The 18744-nt window shown below is 38.6% G+C and overlaps 1 protein-coding gene across 1 annotated transcript in view; it reads left to right on the top strand.

The window, feature by feature from the left end:
- Positions 1–9847, top strand: part of NIN (ninein) — a 101248-nt gene extending 91401 nt beyond the window's left edge. The window contains exons 30-32 of the mRNA XM_081110252.1: positions 2934–3134; positions 6557–6670; positions 8818–9847. Coding sequence (XP_080966378.1) covers positions 2934–3134; positions 6557–6670; positions 8818–9027 — 525 coding nt within the window. The 3' untranslated portion in view covers positions 9028–9847. The remainder of the gene's footprint in view (positions 1–2933; positions 3135–6556; positions 6671–8817) is intronic.
- Positions 9848–18744: the final 8897 nt, after the last annotated feature.

The following is an 18744-nucleotide window of genomic DNA, read 5'->3' on the forward strand; positions in this document are numbered from 1 at the left end:
TTGCTCTCTAACAACCTCTTCAGTTAGGAAATCCATGCAGAGATTATGAGAACATTAGCATTTAGAAGTTTAACTTTCAAGTGTTGCCACTGCTCATTACATTAGTAACTAACTTGGGAGAGGTAGAGCTGTTAAATATAAAGATGGATTTGTAAAACTTGTCAGCCTGGACATTGGGTTTCAGTCTACTAGATTGCTTTCTGAATACTGAGAACAGTTAGAGGCTGTAAAACAACTTAGGTACAAATCCTCCTTAATAAGTTATAATTTCATTGAGATACTTTGCTTTAGGTAGATGAAAATATTAATCCAACGTTTAGTGAACTGTAAAATCTCTATAAGGTAGAGAGGCATGAGTAGGAAACGTCTTTTTTGTGCTCTTAAAAAGTACAAATATGTTTAAGCGAGAATTATAGAAAGGGAGAGATGTTTACATAATTTTGTGAAGCTGGGCACATTCAAAGGTAACTTTAAATAGATGCTTGGGTCTTAAATGTGAAATATGGGCAAATATATCACATTGACATTTAAATGACCACTGAGGTTTCTGATTTTATCCACTAATAGATTAGTGAGCTATAAATAGTGAAATTCAAACCATTTTTTCTCTCTCTCTGATAGCAAATAATAAATGTGTTCAAAACCTTGAGCTGTGGGCTGTGTTTAGACATAGATATGCTTTTCTGATGAAATAATTATATACTGTAATCAGTAACATGGTTGAAGCTAAGGCTGGCATAGCCAAGTTGAAAAGTGACAGGGTGTACTTAATCAATACTGGAGCCTCTCCCAGTACTGCCAACAGGCCAGTTCTCTCACCTGCTCTCAGAAGCCCCTTACCTCCCAACCCTATTTTATGTTATTTGCTGTCCTAAGCAATTTTCCCTCACTATTTTTCTCCCTGATCTAATAGTAAATATTTACAAATGGATGAGGGAGTATACTTGGCACTAGAGCCTGAATAAAGAAAAAGCATGAATGTTTTATTGGAACACTGAAAAGAACATCTTATACACTATTGTAACAAAACTTTCTTTAGGAAAATACTAGTAAGACTTCACTATTAACTCTGTATACACATATACAAATTGGATTCTTTAGTAGTTTTATTGAAATATAATCCACACATTACAATTCACCTACTTAAAGTGTACAATTCAATGTGTTTTTCGGTATATTGTTAATTTTTAAACTTGTGATAAATATATACATAAAATTTGCCATTTTCACCATTTTAAAATATACAATTCAGTCGTGTTAATTACATTCATGATGTTCTACAAGCATCACCACCTACTTCCAAATCTTTTTATATCTGTACAGTTTATATACAGAAAAAATGTAACTGTTGGTCCTTTATAAGTTCTTACTGACTAGAGCACATATATCCAGGTATATAATATACCCAATTTGTACTCTTCTTTCTCTTTTTATAACTAATACTTTTCTTCTCTTTATAATTCCTGTAATTTTCTTTTGTTTTTGTTTTGTCTGTGGCTAACCTGTACCTAGAACTCTGTGGTTGGAACTAGCAGAGAAGGGTGCAGTTCTCTGCCTGAGCTAGTGTGTGAAGGTAGAACATTCTCTTTCAATGAATTTCATAGCATGGAGACATCTCATTAAATTCCTTGCACATGTAATCATTTCTACTGACTATAATAGTTAATAAGTACTTCAGGTAAGAGCCAATATTCATTTTCATTTTGCTTTAACTGTGGAATATGTCTGTTTACATTTACATAGGATTTTCCTCAGTATCTAAAACTCAGTGTTTGAAGACATGTGATGAAAACCATCCCAATGATATAAAATCATGGGATTTATAATTCTCCATATACTCCTTTATTCCTGAAAATAAAGTGGTGACTCTTCTGAGTCTATGGCCCACCTTAGACATTTAGATTTAAAGAAATGGATAGTGGCTCTGAAGTTTCATGATAACATGTCCCTGCAGTGGTGTCTTAGAGGCCCTTTTTCCCTTCTTACAAGCCTGGGGGTCCTACTTGAGTTTAGTACTTAGTCATATTTGTTGCATGCCTCCCATCAAGTCCTGTGTGCTGCTGAAATGTGTCGACAGATGTGAACTGGCATGCTTCACTGACCAAATGCAGTTCATTCTCTGCTCCTTCTTCCTCTCCCCACCTTTGATTGGCATGTGATAACACACATCATTTCCTCATTATCTTGAACAAATACTTCTATTCCATGTACTTCAATTCCCAGATGTTCTGGGATATCTCCTTATACCCTAGAATTGCTTGTCTCACTGTGCTATTTAAGAGTATAGCATTGACAAGCTAGGCTAGGTTAAAATAATTGTAGATGCGAGATTCTTTGAAAAACATATTGCTAACTTGAAAAACACATCGCCATTGAATGTTTGCTTTTAAGAATCTTTATGAATGGTAAGTAAAATAGCAATCCCTAAAGCATAACCACTTTCTCCCCTTTGCCTGCTCCAACCCTGGTGGTGGATGTTGTTTCTTAAAGAGGGATAAGTAAAAAGTTCCAGTGTAAGTAAAAAAATGAGCTAGGATTCAGACATTATGGACACCATGTACCTCATACCCTTACTGTCACTCAAGAGTGAGGAAGAACAATTTTAAGTCTAAAACTTTTAAGAAGGCCTGATTTATTTTTTTAATTTATCTTTATTGTTGAAAGTATTACATATGTCCTCCTTTTTCCCCCATTGACCCCCTCCACATGGTACCCCCTCCCCCAGGCCTTCACCATACTGTTATCTGTGTCCATGGGTTATGCCTATTATCTCCTAAGCAAAATGATTCTTCCCATTTACTTCTTACTCAGACTCATGCATTATCCTGATTTACAAGTTAGTGGGTCAGGCTTCATGCTCTCTGCTTAACACCTTGAAGGGCAGCTCTGTGAGGGAAGGCACTGTTGCTGACCAGGGCTTTGCCCTTCTCCAGATGCAGCACCTGAAGTCCACTGTGATGCTTAGCCCATCCCCTCACGCATTGGATCTGCAGCTTCTCCAGCAGCAAGCCTGCCCGATGGTGCCCAGGGAGCAGTTTCTGCAGCTTCAACACCAGCTGCTGCAGGCAGAAAGGATAAACCAGCGCCTGCAGGAGGAACCTGAAAACAGAACCTCTGAAACCAACACACCACAGGTATGAGGCTTTTCCCCTTCCTTAGAAGCTCAGATCACCTCATTTAATTTTACCTGTTTATTGGAAGTTATACCCGTTGAAAGGTGGAGATCAAGAATGTCAATCTGTGGGAGATTAACCTTGCCTGTATTACAGACCCACTGAAGGGCAGTGCCTTTTTGTTTTGTTTTCTTCAGGGCTGCTTGTGAGCGCTCAGCTCCTCAGCTGGGGAATTAAGTGTTCTGAGTCTCGTTTGCACATTCATAATTGATGAAGTATCAGGATCACTTGCACATAGTGAACAATTGACCTAATATTCTTCTCTGATGCCAAAATATTACAGAATTCAAGTGCAACTCTAGGAGACGCATTACTAACAGAGCTTCCTGGGTTTTCTTGGTCAGAGGGGTGCAGCCTGCTGGTTCCGTGGAATTCACAGCTGGGGACTTCTCACAACTAACAAAGCTGAATGTGCAGCCAGTGACTCTTTAGATGACATAGTTCACTTAACTTAGAGTTTTTCCAGCTACACTATATAAAAAACTATTTTTAAGACAGTAAAGATCTTCCCCTTCCCTTTCAATTAGCATTATCCCAGCTCACCACCAGGCACAGTGTTATATCACCTAGATTTTCAAATAGTTAGTTCTCTTCCTGTATAATCACCCCTTTCCAGAAGTCTCTTAACTCTTTGGTCTTGCACATTTAGTTTATTAAGAATTAGAAATAAAATTTAAAACACTCAGTTTATAGAATTCTAAAGTAATTCTTTCTGGTTTGGATGCTTTTCTGCTTTCAAATACTTTGCTTCTCAGTTAACATTTGATAAGGAGTTTCCCAACTCTTTTTCCGTAATCCCCTCAAAGTGGCTTTGCACAGTCACATTAACACGATAATTATACATTAGAGCAGTTGTCTTTTCTTCTCCGAATATATATCTATGCTTTGTCATGATGTACTTCTGTCATCTATTCTTGCCAACAAAACCGTAACAAATTTTTTTCTTTTGTGCTTTAAAATCCATGTTTTTATACTACACTCCACTCCAATTAAATATTAAAATTAAACTCTTGAATAAAAATTGTAATGGTGAGGTGTTAGATGCTTTAACTCTTCATTACAGAGTTGAATTATAAAATCTTGACCTCAGATTTACTGTACATTTCAAACCAATGATTAGGCTAAGACTCTGCTCACTGCTTTCTCAGACACAGCATTTCCAAAGCATGCTCTTCCCGACCCACCCACCAAGGTTTAAAAATAAATATCCCATTACTCCAATTACTTCAGGATTAGGTAGACAAAAAATGTTACAATTTTTATACTAAAAAAAAAATCTCTCCAGCTAGACAGCTGGGTGGACTGCTTATTGCTCTCACTAGAATGCTACTACTGGTTCTCCTGCTTCTGTAACGGAGCGGGCACTAATTTTAAGAATATTATTAGAACCTGCATGTTGTCTCTGGTGCATGGAGTGATGCGATTTCTTCTCTCTTTGTGTTGCTTTGCTTGCCTATGTGGTGTTAATGTGTGTGCTTTTAAAAACTGTTTGCATTATAAATGTGTGAATTTAGATTCCCCCCAAAAAAACATATTCTGGACATCAGGGTGAAGTGTACCACTTGCCTTCTTTCCCTAGGCCTTGCTACCGGAGCAGCGCGCAGTGCATGCAGATTCCTGCAGAAGGATTGGGCACCTGTGAAAACTGGGCTGCTATTGATGGCATTTCTTACCATGGCAGACACTCAAATGCACACACCCACACACCACACATACCACACAAACACAGAGGCATAAGCTGAGGAATGTTTTGGAATCAAGTGCTCTTTTAAATTATTATTATTATTATTATTATTATTATTATTATTATGCCTTTGCAGTATTCTGTCTCTTATTTATTTATGTAGAAATGACAAATTTTGTGAATCAAATTCACAGATTTCAGCTTTGTTACAAATCATTTTATTTATACCATTTAAAGAGTGGATTTGAGATTCTTTTGAAAGGATGTGTTCTATATATTTTCTCATTCTATATGTTGTAACTATTTTTAATAAAAGGTACTACTTTTATATATGGAATTTGAAGAAAAACAGGGTTTATTTATACTGTTTTGTATAAGATGTACAGTACTTTTCTGACAGGAAAAAGGAACATTTTGATGAAACAATAAAATGAATTTTAAATATGACTGCCTTTGTTTTTCCTCTTTCCCCATTCTTTTGCCCATGCTCCATGTTCTTTGAATTAATTAACTGTTGTTTTCTGTTTGTTTAGTTTAGTAATTTTGAAGGCAAATGGAAATCAGGCACTTTCTATTTTTAGTTTGAATTTTTAAAAAGCTATTATATCTTAAAGTATAGGATTTTTTTTAAAAGCTGGATGCTCTTAAAGTCTGATTTCTTAAAATTTACTTTCTACATTATGCTTTTGTCTACTATGATTTTTATCTTCAAATCAATAACATGGTTTAGTTGTTCCTTTTATTTTTGAAGAGATGCTCTTAATTAATAACCAAACAAATGTTGGCTTTCAACTCATGTTTGGTCATTCTGCGTGCTTTTTAAAGGATGCCTTTTTGAGAATATTTTTAAAGGCTGGTTATGCCATCAGCCACTAACACCTGCTTAACATTTGAAGAACCTTTTAAAATCTGAAACTCCTTATGTGAACATTTTGGAGGACTGTGGGGAGGGGCAGTCAACTGTACTCTAAATCTCTCTCCAGAGCCCACATATTTCTTGATCTGTCACTGTTGCATGAGGAGAGAAGCCAGGGCTCTTTTGCTGCCCTATTTTATCTAGGAGTTGTTTGTGGGGAGAAGATCCTTAATTTTAAATCTGTTCAGATGATAAACCCACCCTCCAATCCAGATGTTAGCTTCACATTGACAAGTCAAACTGGAAACAGATGAGTAGAATAAGTGGGAAGAGGCTGATTATCACTAACCTCCCCAGTAATCAGCCATTTCGAAGGAAAAACAGACATGCATATTGCAAGCCGATTTGGAGATGTTAGACAACCCTGAATACACTCAGTTTTTGTTTTGTTGTTAAGAGGCCCGCAGTATTGCAAAGACCCAAATCACAGATGGAAGGTTAATATCCATCTTTTAATTTACTTTTGATCCCTATTTTACAAAAAGTGCACACAAGTATTAAATTATGGGTTTTAAGAATTTTGCTTTATCTCAGGGGAAGATGGTAACACAGGTAAGATTCTTTTTTTATCTTTGATTCTTTCTCTGGTAGGATTAGTTTTCTAACATGCACAACCCATGCAGTGTTCAGAACTCCCATTTCATAAGAAATCCACCCTTCCTGTTACAGAGGCAAACAGTTGCTCTCCTTTCTCTAGACATCTTATGGGGAAAATAGACTACTAATGTTTTCATTTCAGTGTGGCATGATTTTCAAATGATAATACTTTTTTCCCCCCTGCAGGAAAACCAGGAACAACTGGTAACTGCCATGGAGGAACGAATGATGGGAGTTGAACAGAAATTGAAATTGGTGAAAAGGCTTCTTCAGGAGAAAGTGAATCAGCTCAAAGAACAAGTGAGCCTACCAGGTCATCTCTACCCGCCCACTTTACATTCCACTTGTAACTCCAGTTTTACATCCCTTTATTGCCATTAACTTAACTGTTGTCTAACAAAGGCAAATTCTACTATGAATGTATATAAGAATTGAGGATTCACATTCCCCTATATCCCTTCAAAAATATGAATTCTGTATTCCACGTTTCTTTTTTCCAAAGCTCTTTTAAGGCCTATGTTTGTCCACAATTTTTAAAATGTGTATTTGCTAACAGTGACTCACAGATTTTATTTTTTTTTACCCAAGACAGGAAGTATTCCTACTTAAATAAACAGAAAATATATATTGTTAAAAAATTGGAGGATAATATATAGAACTTTAGCTTTCCTGTTTGCAACAGCCAGGACAACCTCAAAAAATACCTTATGCTTATAACCAGACTCAAAAGGCTATGCTTTGAATTAGAATGCAGACCCTGAACTCCAAGATCACCAAGCAGCCTGAACCTTTTCACCTTCTGGTGGCAGGTATGGCCTCTGTGTTTAGAAATTACATGTACATCCACTGAAGAGACATGCAACAAGGACTAGTTTCTAGGAAAGTTTGAGATGAACTGGTAGGGGTTAACCAAAAAATGTTCGTTAGGCAGGAGAAAGTTGCCCAACATTGTTTTCTGGATACATAACATTAGGAAGAATAATGCCAAGAGAGGGTCTTAATGCAGAGGTAGACAGGAGCTTTCCTTTGTCCTTTATCTTAACACACAGAATGAAAAGAAAAAGTCCTGTAAAATAAGCATTTATTGATTCAACCCTTTAATTAATTTATTCAATACATAGTTACTATGTGCCAGGTACTGTTCTAAGCACTAGGGATACAGAAGTGAACAAAACAATATCTCTGCCTACATGTAGTGGAGTTCACCTACAAAGTACTGAGCATATGGCCAGTAGTAGTTTCAAAAATAAAGAAAACGGTGTCCACTCTATTTTCAGTAGAAGGGAACACAAAAGGAATACTTGACGCAACCCAGGGAGTTTAAAGAAAGTTTCCTAAAGACCTCAAATCTAGTATTGTGGGTTGAGTAAGATTTTAAGAGGTGAAGAAATGTGGGAAGGGCATTCTAGGCTATGGAAACATCATGGAACTATGACAACATATGGGGTGTGGACATCTGCAAACACTTTGGCATTAATAGTTTGGCACAACACTGTCCAGGGAGAAGCAGGAGAAGAAACTAGAGAGATGGGAGGAGCTGGCAGTAGAGGGCCTTGCATGCTGAGCCCTGGGGTTTGAATGTCATTCTTTAGATGATAAAGAACCATCCAAGTGTCCTTTAATGGTAGGGAGAGTGGGAAAAAAATTGTATTAGAACAGTTCAATAGAGAGTAGGTTACGATGTTACACTCGCCAGTCATCTAGCTTCTGGGCTTCATCCTTGCCCTATGAAATGTTAATAAATTAATTAGTCACTTGTTAGTCCCTTCAGCCTTTATACTTTTAGATGTCCTGCTTGAAATTGGGTATAAATGAGGAGTTAAAGGTGTAATGAGGGAAGATGGATTAGAAAATGTTAACAGAAGCAATAATAAAATTATCCCAAGGCTGCTGACAAGTTTTCCACCCTAACCTAGACTATATGTCCTAACCATAATTATTAGAATCTATCTTCTGGACAAGGCTCTATGCAAGAGAGGAGGAGTTAAGGAAAATCTTATCTCTTTGTTATAACGCATGAGCCACATTTTAAAATAATCAGTAGGTTGTAGTTATGAATGGGAAGCTCAAGCATCTACTGTTAAGAACAGGATTAAACACAGTTCACACCCTAAAACTCAGAAATGTTAAGTTATAAATTATAATATTTTTAGAGAATAAATATTACCCAATTTATTTAGGTGGAAAACACTTTCATTTTTTACCCTCAAATATCAATTTGTTCTTTTTATTAGTGACTTCTACAAACATATTATGCAAAGTAACAGCTTGACATAAGTGGATTTGCTCCACTTGTACCTCTGATGCCAGTCTGATATTAAAGCTGTATTGTAAAATAAAAGAAAATAATTGATAGAACCTATTTGCCTTTATAAACAACTGCCCTTATGTCAGACTTTAAAAGAATTACAGAAATGGAGTCAAGATGTTTCTGATTCTGTTTCTAGCTCTGCAAGAATACTAAAGCAGATGCAGTGGTGAAGGATTTGTATGTTGAAAATGCCCAGTTGTTGAAAGCTCTGGAAATGACTGAACAGCGACAAAAAACAGCCGAGAAGAAAAATTACCTCCTAGAAGAGAAGATTGCCAGCCTCAGCAATTTAGTCAGGAATCTGACACCAGCACCATTGATTTCTACCCCTCCCTTGAGGTCATAGCAAAGCCAAAGGATACATTCATGTTTGTGCACTTTACTGAAATGGATGGAACATTTCAGTAGGTTCTCTCAACCTTTTTTTCTTTTTTTTAATATAAAAAACCTTGAATGGCTTCAAGTTAAGCCTAACCTAAAACTGTCAGCAACAAAATTGGAGTTTCCATTCATTGTAATGGGTTTTTCAAAATAGACTTTAATGGGAGTTGCAAACAAATATTCACATTTCACTCTTTTGAAGTATTCTCAAGTCTTGAATTTTTAAATATTTTAGGAGCCACTAAGAAGGTAGATATTAACAACAATTCAAGAACCTTAAATCCCCAGTTTTGAATGAGTTTTTTAGAATAATTATTAAATTCCAGATATTTTAAGTTTGAGATCTAATTAATTTTGTTGTTTTGATCTTTATTTTAAGCCAAATATATGCCTTCTTAAGGCATATATTTGGCTTAAAATATGGGAAAGTCATTCTGTTTCTAATAGTTTCATTCTTTGAATTAATTGGTAGACTTTCTGCTTGCTAACAGCAACTGGGCTCAATAACCACTGAAGTCAAAAATGCCAGAGTTCATAGAGCTCTATCTTCTACCACCTATGACAGTATTATCACTCTTGGTGTATTATAGATATAAAACTGATTTACTCAACTGCACTGTTAACTAATGTAACTTTACTTTCCTTAAACAGTCTTTTTTCCCCTTTTTATAAGCTTCATTTGGAAGCTAGTCCCCTAAAAAAAAAAAAAAAAAAATGGATAAGGCCACATCCTTAAAGCATTTGAACTATAGGGAAGGCACTGGACAACCACTTTGGAGAACAGCTATTTGAAAGAAAGATAAGCACACCACGTGGGTTTCAATCTCCCCAAAGTCTTAGAATTCATGAAATTACCTATGGGGTTGCCTTAAGAACTCAGGGAATAATACTTTAAACTGTATTTCTGACATAACATAGGGCCTCTTTAAGAATTTAAAATGTAAATATCACGTGAGCATATTTATTTGTCTTATATCAAGAGCCATAGTGGGATTTTTATTTCTATACTTTTAGTGAATATAATCTGGGGGGGAAAGGCCTTGGTTTTAATTTATAGAGTAGTTATTATTATTATTTCTTGTTTGTTTAAATAGTTAAATATTTCCACACTTCTTCCTCCTCTACACCTCAAATCTGATAAGAATTTCTTACTGTGATAAGCATTGGCATACCATCTGAGGTAAAGAAGTGCCAAATAGGATTTCCCATTCAGCCTGAAGACCAGAACTTTGTAGAACAGTAAACATTGTAGACTGGATAACTTTTTGCCCCCCAAGTAAATCTATGTTGTAGCCAACATCAGCCAGCAGTTGATGGAAGACTTTATTAGCTGTAGAACACTAACAAAGCTCATCACAACCACCTATTTGTTTTTGTGGAAGAGCAATTAGATAAGAAATATTCACTTGGATGTATCCCAGGAAAACCAAACCCATTGATTTACAAGAGGTATAACAGCAAAAGCAGACACTGCTTTATGGGCAGGAACAAAAGATGAAGCAAACTGCCTAAGAAGTCATATGTTAGAAACTCAGTCACCACACAACAATTTGCATCAAGGAACTTTGGAGTTCCTCCAGGCCTAACCATCTACTATTAGTCCTGCCTGCCAACACAGGAGTCCTCACAATAAGAGTCCTGACAAGGCATGGGAGTTCACACTCATGAAGCAAACCTTTGCATTTTTAGACAGCTTTTATCAGAAAATCCTGATTTCCTCCTGGACAAAGAATTTTAATCCTTCCGTATAATTATACCTCAAAGCATCTGATATCTGCTGTCCCTCATCTTTCTTTTCCAGGGCAAACATTACTAGTAAATGCAACTACTTTTGCCGCATTGAATTTAACAGAATCTTTTTCACTTTTAAAACTGGGGTTAGACCTTGGCTAAGGTCATAAATAAACTAAGTATCTGTGGTATGCTTATGTGATATGCTTCAAGTTACTCAAGGTTATTGCCATCAGAAATGAACACCAAGCATACTTCTCAAATACCTGACATAGCATGCGATCACATGTTGTATTTTAATTTTTACATTATGAAAAGTGTAGGTTAATTTGTTTATTTCTTACAAATCTGTATTTTTATGTATATAAAATGCTTTACAATGAATGTGAATGTGACTTTCTGGAAAGTTTTAGACTACATTTAGGATCCCTTTATCCAAAATCAAAATGTTGCTCCAATGAAAGTATATTTAACCAACATCTAGGTGCTTAATTTCTTACTTTACTGCATTTTTGAAGTTGGAAAAAAAAGATCAACATGAGAAATACATAGCTACCTTAATTAATACATTTGTGCAGCAGTTTATTTTTGTAAAGTAGATTAGAATGGGAATTTAACTGGCAATTTATAGTATAGCTTATGGCTTTTTAAAAGACCTTTTAAGGAGATTAAACTGTTAAAATGTTTAGATTTTGCTTTTAAACTTTATAATAGCACTCTTTAAAATCACAAGTTGTATATTATTTTATAGACATTTATAGCTGCTTGTTTGTTAAAAGCACTTTTTCTTGACTTCCTAAGAACAGTTATTTAAATTAAGTCCTAGATCAGTGGTTCTCAACCTTGGCTGCACATTAGAATCACCTGGGAATCTTTAAAATCCTGAGGCCCAGAAATCGGGATTTTAAAAAGATTCCCAGGTGATTCTAATGTGCAGCCATGGTTGAGAACCACTGTCCTAGATGATGGGATCTTCATTTCAAGAAAAGAAAATCAGGTTTGCCTTAGTGATAAAACACATTGTACTAAGAGGAGGGTAGGAAAACCTGTGTTCTGTTTCACACTCTTCTGCTTTTTAGAAGCCTGAGCTCTTAAGTTGAATTTGTGAAGGAAGAAAAGTAGAAGGGGAAGGAAGGATAGAACCACCACAGTATTTTATTTATTTTTCTAAAATTCTTAATAAACTCAGATTTTAAAAACTATTTTAAATGCCAGTCCTCCCCAGAAGCATCAAATGCATTGATTATATATTTCATCTTAAGCATATTTTACATAAGTAGATCACCAACTCATACACTTTAAAGGTATCGGATGAACTGTTACAGGTCTAGTATTTCAATAATGTACCAATACCCAGGGCATGTATTATTATGAGGAACGTTTTTTTAAAAGAATGAATAAGACTTTATGGCAGATTTTAACATGTTGGAATGAATTTATTTTTTTGTGATTTCTTTCTTTTTTTCTGAGTGAAGGAAAAAGAAAGGTGTTGCTACTGTCAGCATTTAAAGGTATTCCCATCAAGGGAAGACTCAGTGCTTTGTAATAAATAGTATTAAGCAAGTCTGGTTTTGAACGGGTTACCTGGAATGACCATTGGAATGATATAATTATACAAGTAAACCAAAAACCAAGTCAAGGCCTAATAACCAAAACATTCCATATTTAAAACTTATTCATTATATCATGTTTGAACCTATTTGAACATCTCAGTCTCATAAAATAGTTTTGGTTTTATGGCATGTAAAGCTGTTTAATAATAAATCCAAGTTAGCTTTTTGTTTCTCAGTTTTTCTGAGAGATATGTTAAATTTATTCTTATGGGAAGACATCACTGCATGATTTAAGGAACATTGATTGGTTTTGTGAAGGAAAACCTGAGTTCATCTAAAGCCATCTCTAGGATTCTTCTCAGATAAAGGTTAATGTGTATATCAACCTTGTATATTTCAGCTTAGCCATTCTATCTTACAACATTTTTAATGTGAGCTTAAAATGTAAATAAATAATTTTTAAACATGGCTTTCGTTTTTTATATACCCTGAACTTTTACAAACAGTTTTCAGTGTACTTATCATTGGTATTTAGAGTGAAAACATGCAAATATTGCACTAAAAATTCTGCAAATGCAGAATCTGAGTCTCTACTCCAGATCTAATAAACAGAGTATGCATTTTATAAAGATCCCCAAATGATTCGTATGTGATTGAGAGTACTACATTTCTGTTACAAAATTGGTAAGTGGCACTGGTCAGTTTGGGTCTCTGTCCCTCTTTTGGTTCATAATTTACTTCTAAAATCTTGACTTGCCCAGCTAGCATGGCTCAGTGGTTGAGCATCTACTTATGAACCAGGTCATGGTTCAATTCCTGGTTCGATGCCTGAATTTCAGGCTCAATCCCCAGTGAGGAGCCATCCATGCAAGAAGCAGCTCATCAATGATTCTCATCATTGATGTTTCTATCTCCCTCTCCCTCTCCTTTGCTCTCTCTGAAATCAGTAATAAAATTTTAAAAAAAAGAAGATCCTGAACTCATCTGTTACAGACACACCCACTCTATAACTACATATGAAACAATTCCTTCTGAAAAAGACCTGAAAACTAACTGGAAGCTCCTTCACAATAAATGGTAAAAGGGCCACTTCAAGATGAGTAGGAGAACCCTGGTTGGAAAGCTCAGTTGGTTGAATCCAAAATGCCAGAGTTGTGGGTTTGATTCCCAGTCAGGGCACATAAAAGAATCAACGAATGAATGCATAAATAAAATGGAAAAATAAATCAATGTTTCTCTTTAAAATCAATCAAAAAAATTTTTTTAAAAAAAAACCTAAGAGCAGCAAGAGAAAAACATCTTGTTGGTACAAGGGAAACCCTAGAGCAGATTTTTCAGAAGAAACTGCAGGCCAGGACTGGCACAATATATTCAAAGTGCTAGGGGGAAAAAAAAGCTTCCAACCAAGAATACTCTACCAGCAATGTTATCATTCAGAATTGAAGGATACTTTTCCAGACAAGCAAAAGCTAAAGGAATTCATTACCACCAAACTAGCCTTACACCCAACTAATGTGGCTCAGTGGTTGAGCATCAACACATGAACCAGGAGGTTAGCAGTTCAATTCCCAAACAGGGCACATGCCTGGGTTATGGGCTTCATCCCCAGTAGAGGGCGTGCAGGAGGTAGCAGATTGATTTTTCTCTCTCATCAATGTTTCTATCCTTCCCCCTCTCTCTAAAATCAAAAACATTTAAAAACAATAAACTGGCCTTACAAGAAATGTTAAATTAACTTCTTTAAGCTGAGAATAAAGCGCATTAATTAGTAACAAGAAAACGTCTGAGTATAAATCTCACTGATAGAGGTAAATATATAGTAAAGGTGGTGGATTAATCATATATCCTATATAATAAAGAGGTAATATGCAAATTGACCATCATGCCTTTGCACAAGATGGCTGGCAGGGGAGGGTAGTTGTGGGCGATCAGGCCAGCAGGGGAGGGCAGTTAGGGGTGACCAGGCCAGCAAGGAAGGGCAGTTGTGGGTGATTAGGCAGCAGGGTGGGACAGTTAGGGGTGACCGGGCTAGCAGGGGAGGGCAGTTGGGGGTGATCAGGCCAGCAGGGGAGTGGTTAGGGGGTGATCAGGCTGGCAGGCAGAAGCGGTTATGGGAAATCAGGCAGGCAAGCAGGCGAGCGGTTGGGAGCCAACAGTCCTGGATTGTGAGAGGGACATCCCCTGAGGGGTCCCAGATTGGAGAGGGTGCAGGCTGGGCTGAGGGACACCCTTCCCCAGTGCACGAACTTTGTGCACTGGGCCTCTAGTCCTATCTAATAAAAGAGAAACATGGTAATTAGCCGTACGTCTGCTACCCTTCCCATTGGCTAATCAGGGTGATATGCAAATTAACTGCCAGCCAAGATGGCGGCCGACAGCCAGGCAGCTTAAAGCAAACATGAGGCTTCCTTGCTTCAGTGACGGAGGACTCCAACGTTCCCCGCCTGCTGCTGCCGGCCTCTGAGCTGCAACTCTAAGCAACTATGTTACAAATATAGAAGCTAAACAAAACCCCAGAAACCTGCTTTAGTCGGCCAGGGCTTCAGCCAGCAGGATCCCAACATTGTTTCAAATACAGAAGGTAAACAAAGGCTAGAAACCTGCTTTCGGCAGCGGAGGCCTAAGAGCTGGAGCCAAGCCTCAGAGCTAAAGCTGGCCCAGAAAAAAAGAAAAAAAAGGAGCGGTTGGGAGCTTCAGTCACCTGCCAGCCTGAAAACAGCCCTCAGCTCCTCACCCAGACTGGCCAGGCACCCCAGTGGGGACCCCCACCCTGAAGGGTGTGTGACCAGCTGCAAACAGCCATCATCCCCTCATCCAGGCTGCCCAGGCACCCCAGTGGGGACCCTCACCCTGATCCAGGACACCCTTCAGGGCTAATCAGCCAGCCCCCACCCATGCACCAGGCCTCTATTCTATATAGTAAAAGGGTAATATGCCTGCCAGCACTGGGATCAGCGGAGCCGTGAGGCCTCCCGGCACCAGGATCAGCGTAATGGGGCAGTGCCCAAACCCCCTGATCGCCCTGCGGCTCTGTGTGTGACGGGGGCGGGGCCACAACCTCCCTATCCGCCCTGCCCTGTTCGTGACAGGGGAAGGTGCCCCAACCCCCTGATCAGCCCTGCTCTGTGCCTGATAGGGGGGAGCTCCCCAACCCCCTGATCGCCCTGCGGCTCTGTGTGTGACAGGGGGCGGCGCCCCAACCCCCACCCCACGGGCCCTGCTCTGTGTGTGATGGGGTGGCGCCACAACCTCCCCATCGACTCTGCCTTGAGTGTGACAGGGGGCGGTGCCCCCACCCCCCAATCGGCCCTACCCTAGGCATGACTGAGGGTGGCATCGCAACCTCCCAATCCGCCCTGCTCTGTGCATGACAGGGGGCGGCGCCCCAACTCCCCAATCAGCCCTGCTCTGAGCCCAACCAGGGGCTGCACCTAGGGATTGGGCCTGCCCTCTGCCACCCGGGAGCAGGCCTAAGCCAGCAGGTGGTTATCTCCCAAGGGTTCCAGACTGCGAGAGGGCACAGGCCGGGCTGAGGGACCCCCCTCCGCCGCCCCCCCGAGTGCACAAATTTTTGTGCACCGGGCCTCTAGTTATAAATAAGCACATGAAAAGAATTATCAAGCCCTAACTGGTTTGGCTCAGTGGATAGAGCGCCGACCTGTGGACTGAAAGTTCCCAGGTTCGATTCTGGTCAAGGGCATGTACCTTGGTTGCGGGCATATCCCCAGTAGGAGGTGTGGAGGGGGCAGCTGATCAATCTTTCTCTCTCATCGATGTTTCCAACTCTCTATCCCTCTCCCTTCCTCTCTGTAAAAAATCAATAAAATATATTTTAAAAAAAGAATTTTCAATATCATTAGTTATTAGGAAAAGGCTCATTAAAACTACAATAAGATAGCACTACATACCTATTGGAATGGCTGAAAGAAATAACCAAACAAGACAAGTGTGGGTGAGAATGGTGAGACTGTAAAAAGGCACAACTACTTTGAAGAACAGTTTGGCACATTCTTAAAAAGTTAAAAACATACTTACAACATTACTCAGTCATTGCTTTCCTATGTATTTAACCAAGAGAAATGAAAGCACATGTTCATACAAAGGCATGTACATGAATGTTTATAGCAGCTTTATTAATAACTACAGGCCTGGTGCATAAAATTTGTGCATGGGGGGAGGGGTCCCTCAGTCAGGCCTGTACCCTCTCCAATCCAGGACCCCTTGGGAGCTGTCTGACTGCCAGTTTAGGCCCTCTTGCAATCTGGGACCACTGGCTCCTAACCGTTCACCTGCCTGATCACCTCTAACCACCTCTGCCTGCCGGCCTGATGCCCCTAACTGCCCTCCCCTGCCGGCCCGATCGCCTCCTAAAGACTCCCCCCTGCCAGCCTGATCACCCCCTAACTGCTCTCCCTTGCTGGCTTGATCGCCCCTAACCACCTCTGCCTCAGCCCCGCCACTGTGGCTTTGTCTGGAAGCATGTCTGGAAGATGTCTGGAAGATGTCTGGTCTAATTAGCATATTACTCTTTTATTAGTTAGATGACCAAAAACAACCCAAATGTCTATCATTAGATGAATGGATAAATAAATTGTGGCGTGTCCACACAATGAATTGCTATTCCAATAAAAAGGAATAAGTTACTGTACATACAACAACATGGATGAATCTCAAAATAATTAGTGTGAGTAAAAGAAACAAGAAATAAAGAGTAACCACTGTATGATTTCATTTATACAAATTTCAAGCACCTGAAAACTAATCTATAGTGACAGAAAACAGACAAAACAGGAGGTTGTGGGAAGGGGCAAAAAGGAGGATAGAAAAGAGGACAAGGGATCTTTTGGAGGTGTTGGACAGGTTAATAATCTTGGTCGTGGTGGTGGTTTCTCAGGTTTTATACATACCAAAACCTTATCACGTTGCATGCTTTAAACATGGCTGGTTTGGCTCAGTGGATAGAGTGTTGGCCTGGGGACTGAAGGGTCCCAGGTTCGGTTCTGGTCAAGGGCATGTACCTTGGTTGCGGGCACATCCCCAGTAGGGAGTGTGCAGGAGGCAGATGATCGATGCTTGTCTCTCATTGATGTTTCTAACTCTTTATCCCTCTCCCTTCCTCTCTGTAAAAAATCAATAAAATATTTTTAAAAATGTGCATTTTACTGTATGTCAATTATACCTCAATAAAGCCATTCCCCCACCCCACCCCCCAAAAAATGAAAGGGTAACCTGATAGAAACTTTCATTAGAACACAGGTGGAAAAGAATGAGGGAGAATGTGTTAATCATGGCCTGTGTTCAGGTATCTGCATATTAATCCATACAGTATGATATTTCTATTTCTTATTATTTTTCCCAATTCTCTCATTTTAGTCACAAAATAACCTAGTGACCTTCCCTTTTCGCATGAGATATAAGGAATTTCTGATTTCTTTACACCTACTATTTGATGCTTTTCTTTTCTTGTTTTTATTCCAAAACACATTGATATGATACTCCACATACCTTAGAGGCCTCAAAGTGGAACTTATGCATTTCTTTTTAAAAAAATCATGTAAAATATTTTTTCTGTGCCTTCTTACTCTACTAAATTTCATCAACATTACTAATATATACTTTTGTGGGTCTATCAGGCTCAGGATATTTGTGGGAGATGAAAAGAGAGGAAGATGACATGTTCTATACCCTAGAAAAGTTTACAGACTACTTATATAAAAAAGAACAGAAAGTAGAGATTAAAGAGAGGTGCATACACTGCTGATGGGAAATTTAGTAATCAAAACCTTGAAACTATTTGCATTAGTTTCCTGCTATAACAAATTATCACAAATTAAAACAACACAAATTCATTACTTACGTTTCCACAGCTTAAAAGTTCACAGTCTCACTGAGCTAAAGTCCAAGTGTCTACAAGACTGGTTACTTCTGGAGACTTTGAGGGGAGAATTTCCTTGACTTTTTCAGCTCCTAGAGCAGTAATGGCGAACCTTTTGAGCTTGGCGTGTCAGCATTTTGAAAAACCCTAGCTTAACTCTGGTGCCGTGTCACATATAGAAATTTTTTGATATTTGCAACCATAGCAAAACAAAGACTTATATTTTTTATATTTGTTTTATATATTTAAATGCCATTTAACAAAGAAAAATCAACCAAAAAAGTGAGTTCGCATGTCACCTCTGACATGCATGTCATAGGTTCGCCATCACTGTCCTAGAGGCTACCTATGTTCCTTAACTCATGGCTTCTTTCTCACATCACTCCTACTTCTATCATCACATTGCCTATTTCTACTCTTATAAGGACCCTTGTGATTACATGGGGCCCACCTAGAAAACACAACTCATTTCCCCATCTTGAGATCCTTCAGTTAATCACATCTGCAAACTCCCTTTTACCAT

This window comes from Myotis nattereri (assembly GCF_964212035.1).
Source record: "Myotis nattereri genome assembly, chromosome: 1".
NCBI classification, from domain to species: domain Eukaryota; kingdom Metazoa; phylum Chordata; class Mammalia; order Chiroptera; family Vespertilionidae; genus Myotis; species Myotis nattereri.